The sequence below is a fragment of the Gekko japonicus genome, unplaced genomic scaffold, assembly GCF_001447785.1.
Source record: "Gekko japonicus isolate JY-2015 unplaced genomic scaffold, Gekko_japonicus_V1.1 scaffold2563, whole genome shotgun sequence".
In the NCBI taxonomy this organism is placed as follows: domain Eukaryota; kingdom Metazoa; phylum Chordata; class Lepidosauria; order Squamata; family Gekkonidae; genus Gekko; species Gekko japonicus.
Window position 1 is genome coordinate 131,275 of NW_015170350.1, and position 7,518 is coordinate 138,792.

A 7,518-nucleotide genomic window follows, 5' to 3' on the forward strand; every position below is an offset into this window, starting at 1 on the left:
TCTTTCTTTCCCTCCTTATTTCCTTCTCTCTTTCTTTCTTTCCCTCCTTATTTCCTTCTCTCTTTCTTTCTTTCCCTCCTTATTTCCTTCTCTCTTTCTTTCTTTCCCTCCTTATTTCCTTCTCTCTTTCTTTCTTTCCCTCCTTATTTCCTTCTCTCCTTCTTTCTTTCCTTCTTCTTTCCTTCTCTTTCTTTCTTTCTTTCTTTCCCTCCCTTTTTCCTTCTCTCTTTTTTCTTTCTTTCTTTCTCAGAGCTATCAATCCATAGCTAGCAATCCAAAACAGTCCAGTGGCACCTTTAAAATCAAGGTTTATTTAGGTACAATCTCTCCCTCCTCTGTGAGGACAGATCTGCGCTGTCAGGGGTGTGGCCTAATATGCTAATGAGTTTCTGCTGTTGGGTGTGGCCTATTCTGCTAATGAGTTCCTGCTGTGCTTTTTCTACAAAAAAGCCCTGAAAACCTGTTTCCTTACATACAGGTGGCTTTACTTTTAAAAGTACTATATATATAGCACAGTTTTAAACAGTTACATGCTTCTAAACTCATTGACATCAAGAGTGTAACACAACTTTGTACTGTACTGACAGGGATGAAGATGCTGATGATACTGGCATATGTTAAAGCTATTATGCTCTGTATTATTAAAACTAAATCACATGACCAATGCCCACGCTGTAGTCACTTGAAAATCAAACAGGAGTTGTTTCCCTCCTTAGCTTCAGTTACATTTTTCCCTGAAGCTGCCACTACACACAACACTACCCTTTTAGGTTGCCCTTTTAAATGCCCATTTAAAAAGTACTTGCAGGGGCCTACACAAAACTTAATTGTTTATGGTTTTACGGAATCATTTGACTCAGCTGTCAGCCACTCATGTTATTCAGCACTGCTAACTGAAGCATTCCACTCTCTTCTGATCATGGTGTGTTGGAATAGGAATGTCTTACTCAGTGATGGTGATCAGGTCTGAATTCATAAAATCATTCAGCAGAGAGGGACCTCTCATCCTATGCTTTTCCCCACAAATCAAAAATAAGAGCACAGCAGAGATAGGGCCTGGAATGTTTACAGCATGATCCTGGGTATGTTTATTCAGATTTAAGTCCCACTGAGTTCAATGGGCCTCAGCGTTCATAGGATTTCAGTCAAGCAGTCCATGTTTACTTGAGAGTAAATCCTTTGATGTTCAATGGGACCGCTGAGCAAGTAAGGTTACATAAGGATTGACCTCTCACATGTTAAAGATTATTTTTAGGCTTTTCTTTTTTTCTGTCCCTGTCAAGATATCGTTAGGAAGTTCCCCTTCCAAGATTTGCATGGCAGTGACCTGATTTACCCAAAACATATTTATAAAGCATTATAAAACAGATATCTGTTTATCCACATAAGTTTTAGATGCAGGTTATAGAGTCAAAGGCATCATTGACTTGTGAGTGAAGGAGAAACTCCTTCTCTAGGGACATGAACTTTTCTGTGTCATATGCAGAATTAGAGAATAAGTTTTGTTCTTAGCAGGGAATCTCCTTACTAGTAGTAGTTGACGTGAGGATAGCATGGCCTAGTCCTCCTCCTCTAGCAGACCACTGTTGTCTGTATAGCAAGATTAGCAGGGTACAATTTTTTACCTTTTCGTTTCTTAATTGTGGATAGATCCAAACAGTTTTATAAGTTCATGCTCAGATGCTCTTGGGCTGTGGACACACGTGCCAGTTGAAGTGGAGGGGAAGTGAGGCTATTCCCCCCAGAGTAATTCGACCCGCAGTTGCAAGATCACACCTCCCTTCAGAGCTGGGGGCTTCGCCTGTCACTGTGTGATCAGACATAACTGTGGGTGAGTCGGAGTTTTTTGCCGTTCGTTTCCCATGCTCATAAACCAGGAATCATACCTCTGCACTAAGGGCCCCCAGTGGATATGCGATGATGGGCATATTGCGAAGAGGGGAGGGGAGGCACTGAGCCAGGATGGCCTGATCAGACCATCCCAACGGCATGCAGGCATGCTTGCGCAATCAGACAGGGGAAAGTCTGTCCGTGGCCCGTCGCAACCCATTTACTACCTGATTTTCTCTGGTGTCTTTTTACTCCGCTTCTGCGGCAGAGCAGCATGGGTTGCCAACGACTGCAAGATACTTCCCAGATGTTGCTGTCTGATCGCGCCCTTTAGCTCCACTGGGCATTTGTGATTATGTCGGATCTACTGACGCATGTGTTCACAGCCTTGGTTTATCTGGGGAATCAAAGGTATCTCTCTCTCCTGGCCCAATTAATTTCTGCTCAAGACCCAATGAGAGAGGACTTTCTGTTCAAATCGTCATGTCCACAGCCAGCAAAAAGATTCACAAGAAAGAACAAAATTTTATTTCAGTGATTGATTCTAGGAAGAAAGAGAACCAAGGTGTAATACGGGCTAAAATCCTACAACTCAACAGTAAGATGCTGCTGCTGCTATTTGATCATTAGCACAGAAAAAGGAGCACTTTCGGTGATAGTTACTTGAAGATTTATTTTATGCATACTGGATCTTTATGGCTATAAATTGTTCAAAATACATTTACCACAGGGAGATACTGAGTGTTGCTGCAATATAAATTATGAGGTACATTTTATTAAGTATATTATGAAGTCTTTTAATACTAAGCAGTATAAATTTCAAATATGATGTTTCAGTGTATGTGTTACATCTTTGAAAAACCTAATTTCCAAAATGATGGTGCTAATACTAAAATTTGTAAAACTGTATTTCTTAAATTTTGTTTTTCAGGGAGATAATTTAGTCACTGAATGTCATTACAGTACCATGAATCGATCACATATGACTTGGGTAAGAAATTACAAATTGGCTTGAGGAGGAACGAAAATGACTCCAAGTGTTAGCTGCAAACCCTATTTTGAGATTTAAAATAGTTAGACATTATTGAGAATTGGCATCAAGATTGGTCGGTTTTGTAAAGCTGATTTCTGAGTCTGGAGAAACTGCCTATCCCCACAAGGGAGACTGTTCTGAGCCATTTTGAGTCTCTGTTGGAGGGAGAAAAGTAGGGCATAAATCAAGCAGGATTAATGGTCTGCCTGTATATTTTCATTTGATTTAAGAACTTTTTTAGGCCCCGGTCACACGGGCCGGATATCGCGGGGGGAGGCGTGGCTAATTGCCCCGGCGCAGTTTGATGCACGATTACGTGATCAGACGCACCGGCAGCACACCACGGGTCCTTCCCTTGGCACCAGTGGGTAAACAAGGAACCGGAGGGGAATGCTGTGCTTCGGTGCAATCACACCACTGGCGTCTGGAGGCAGCCCGTGGCAAACGTTTACCAGTACCTTGAAGGTACTAGTTTTTTAACTCGCATTGTCGGTGGTAAGCCACGGGTGCGCTCCACTTCCCAGATGTTAGGGTGTGATCGCACCCAGATAATCTGCCCACCATCCGTGCCTCTCCCGCGGCAACTTTGCCATGTGACCAGGGCCTTAGTTAAATATTTGGTAAAATGTAGTAAGTAAATTAATAGTTTGCAAAGATATGCATAAGACATAAGGTACCTCCTAGAGTAACTACAGATAAACTAATTGAAATAGATTGAAAACATTATAACTGTAAGCTTAGTTTAACAATCTTCTGTTTAGGTTTAAAATTTGACTTTAGGGATGAAGCTACATATTACAAGTAGCTCAGTGGTTATTTTAAGAAGCTATTTTCTTTCCTAAATGCAGCTGCTGGTGCTGCTGTTTCAAAAATGAGACTAGTGTAGGAAGCTGCATTACAACATGGCTGGTTCCCAATACTCTTTTTGCAATTTTTAAAAATGCCACTTCTAAAATAGTGTGGGAAGAAAGGTTCGAATGCACTCTCTCATGTGCTATTCTCCCACCTCAAAAGTAGCAGCCTCCACAGCTGCATTTGAATAAGGCGTGGGGGGAGCAGTTTAAAATAACCATGGAACTTTTCTCCTAGCTGCTTACTAGACTTGCCAGCCTCCAGGTGGAACCTGGTGATCTCCTGGAATTACAAGTGATCTCCAGGCAACAGCGATTAGTTCCCCTGGAGAAAATGGCTGTTTTGGAAGGTGGACTCTATGACATCATACCCCATTGAAGTCCCTCCCCTCCAGGCTCCACCTCCCAAATCTCCAGGTATTTCCCAGCCTGGAGCTGACAACCCTACTGGTTACTGAGGCAACAGTACCGTACAAGAGCTTCCATTTGTAAATCTTGAATCCCCGAAGTCTAGAAAATGGCAGCTGGCCATTCCTTCTTTGATATTGATCCCTTCAGAGGAAGGGAATTCTCCCATTCTTTCTTCCCAACTGAAGAACGGTGAGCTAAAATTTGGCTCCCTTGCCATTTCCCATTCTAGTTATTGAAAGAACAAAGTTAAATACAAAAAGAATTATGACTCTGTGGGTGGTTTGTAAACTTTTTTTATTCGCCAAAATGAACACTTAAAATAAAACGATGTTCTCTAAGTAAATACATCTGCGTTATATCAGATGATACAGCTAGTGACGGTTATGATCTCTTTGGTGCTGGAAGCCTCTTCTGAGGGGAAAAAAACACGAGACTGAGTGCAGCAACTGTATCTTATGCTGCATTTCTCTAGTCCATTATGTGGTATGCTGTCAATAGTAGCAAATGACACTTGAAAACAGCTCAGAGATAACAGTTCTGGGATTTCCCATTTATGAAGTATAGCTTAAGGTAGTCAGTAATGGAAAATCTGTACCATCCTTGGTAATCTTTTACAAAAATGAGCCTCATTCCCAAACGGAATGAGGATCGAAGCAGAGGGCGGGGTAAAGAAGGGGGCGGGGCTTCACCACGTGACAGCCCCGCCCCCTAGAGGTTCTCTTCCGGAGCTCCGTACCTGAGAGCTCCCCCCCGACTTCTTCTACAAAAATGAGTATCAGTTTACATGCGAATATACCTTCATGTCAGCTATAAGCAACTCATTGAATCCCTCTGGCCTTCTTCGCCAGCATTTATGATGTTTTTAGGTTCAGCTACTATGTCATGTGCCTGTGGGATTGGAGCCATGGACTCTAACTCCCATTCTAAGGGCTGAGGTGTTGTAACAAATACAACCTTAGCTATTTTAGCAGTGATTGATTGTAATAACCTCACTTGATCAGGTTTGTTTCCATCTGCTGGTTCTCAGGGCAGGGCTCTCCAGTTCCTAGCCAGTCTTGATTTAAGTTATTCCCTCACACATTCTCTAGCCTTTTCTTTGTGGATACTCGTTTATGGAAGACCCGGTGTCTACCTTGGGACTGATTAATATTTGAAATCCTTCAAAAAAAAATTCAGTTAATAATTCTCTTCGTCTGAATCCCTGTTCATTGACCTGTCTGATGTAGAAGACACTGCCGGAAGCAGTGCAGCTGCTGCTCTCAGGATCGCTGAAACATTCGGCTCCCTCATTACAATCCAGGGAGATTTTGACAGTTGCTAGTTTGTAAAACAAACAGAATGCCGTTGGGATGATGGTAGCAATTGGGGGATTTGTGAGGGCAGGTTTATTTGAGAGTTCATGGAAATTACATCCTCATCCACTGAAAATAGATTCAGATGGGTAGCCGTGTTGGTCTGAAGCAACAGAACAAAATTTGAGTCCGGTGATACCTTTAAGACCAGCAGAATTTAATTCTGAGAATACAGCCTCATAGTAGCTGTGGGAAATGGCTTCTAAAAGAAGGCGAGCCCATATGGGCTTGGAACAGCACCACGAGGGAAGGATGGGCTCCTGCCTCCTTCCGAGCCACTTTCCCATGCAAAAACTGAACTGGAGGGAATTATTTCCATGATTTTGCTACTCCATGTGGAATATCTGTGCAGTGCCATTCAAAGCCCATTTGAGCTCGCTCGCGCTCTCTCTCTCTCTCTCTCTCTCTCTCTCTCTCTCTCTCTCTCTCTCTCTCTCTTTTAGAAGCCATTCCCCATAGCGGATGTATTGCTACAGGGAACACAAACTGGGTTCGGGGAATCAAGGACCCAACTCTTTAAAAATTGTAACATCTTGTTTCGCTCTTCGTTGATGCTCTTTACATTTATATGCACATTTCTTCACAGCAGCAGTGGTAGAAATGGCCAGGAGGGATACATAGAGATCATGAATGGAATTTTCTGATCATATCAGCTTGCATCTTACCACTCTGCTGCTCATCAAAGTTTGAAACTTTCTTCTAAGCGCTACTTCCATTAGAGGAAGGCTTCAGACTTTGCTGAGTGATGTAGTAGGACACAAACCATTAGGTCTTCTTAGGCCACGGTCAGACGTGCCTTTAAATCTCACTCAGCTGTGAATGCCTGACAGATCTAAAGGGCATGATCAGACAGCAACATCTGGGAAAGGTCCTGCAGCCATCGGCACCCCGTGCTGCCCCGCCACAGAAACAGAGTTAAAAGACTCCGGGGAAAGTCTGGTCCTAACACTTGCTGACGGGCCACAGATGGACTTTCCCCTGTCTGATTGCTCAAGCACTATCTCATGCCATCAGGATGGTCTGCACATTCCATCCCAACTCAGTGCCGTTTTCCCCCCTCGCTTAGCAGTATGCACGTCACTCCATACTCCATGGGGAACTCTCAGTGTGGAGGTGCAATTCCTCATTTATGCGCATAGGAAACAAAAGGCACAACCCCCCCCCCACTAGGCTGAATGTGCCATCTGATTGGGGAGTGATGGGCTGAGCCCACAGATACAAAGCATGCGTGATCACGCAATGCCGTGTCAATTTCAACCAGGGGAAATAGGCTCACTTCCCCTTTGCACCAAGTGGCACATCTGACTGCAGCCTTAGAATTCTTATGAGGAGGTTGACATTGGGAAAGAAGGGAATTCCTTGCAGAAAGGTAAAGCTGAAATAACTTTTCATTTAAATGTGCCATTTAGCATATATTGTAAATAATTCATCTCTTGATTCTGTAATTTCACAACATGCCAGGAAATGTCATAGCTATAGCTTTGCTTGCCACCGCTGCTCTGTATATTGTCTACATTTTAAGATTTTTTTTGTAATTATTTTATTTATTTATATATTTTTCCAATTTACACTCCACCCTACCCCGCCAAGGCAGGCTTTATTGAGAATAAACTGACCAATCCTAGGGAACATTCCATATTTCTCCTCCAGCTAATGCACATGAGAAATTCTGGGACTAAGATTAATCATCTTTTTACAATTTCAGGGTGGTTTTAGCACCAGAAATGAAATGTGCCTGTCCTATCTTCTGTATTATCCAAGAATAAATCTCACCAGATGCGCAAGCATTCCAGACATCATGGAACAACTTCAGTTTATTGGCGTGAAAGAAATATATAGACCAGTGAGGTAAGTGGGATAGATGTAATGCCTGGGGTACATGATGCTCTGGTGCTAAAAAGCTAGTATGTCATTGCATGTCAATGGTCAGCCACTGCGGTCCTTGCATATTACTTATAAGTTGCATTTCTATTAAGCAGTAGGGATGGGCATGAACCAGGAAGATGGTGGTTTGTAGTGGTTCATGGTTCATTTGATTACA

General features: G+C 42.7%; 1 protein-coding gene across 2 annotated transcripts in view; it reads left to right on the forward strand.

Moving 5' to 3' along the window:
- MOXD1 (monooxygenase, DBH-like 1) overlaps positions 1–7,518 on the forward strand; it is an 84,000-nt gene that overhangs the window by 68,312 nt on the left and 8,170 nt on the right. The window contains exons 9-10 of one of the 2 annotated variants that reach the window (XM_015418204.1): positions 2,762–2,821; positions 7,183–7,325. In XM_015418204.1, coding sequence (XP_015273690.1) covers positions 2,762–2,821; positions 7,183–7,325 — 203 coding nt within the window. The remainder of the gene's footprint in view (positions 1–2,761; positions 2,822–7,182; positions 7,326–7,518) is intronic. The other variant, XM_015418205.1, reaches the window with a different exon arrangement.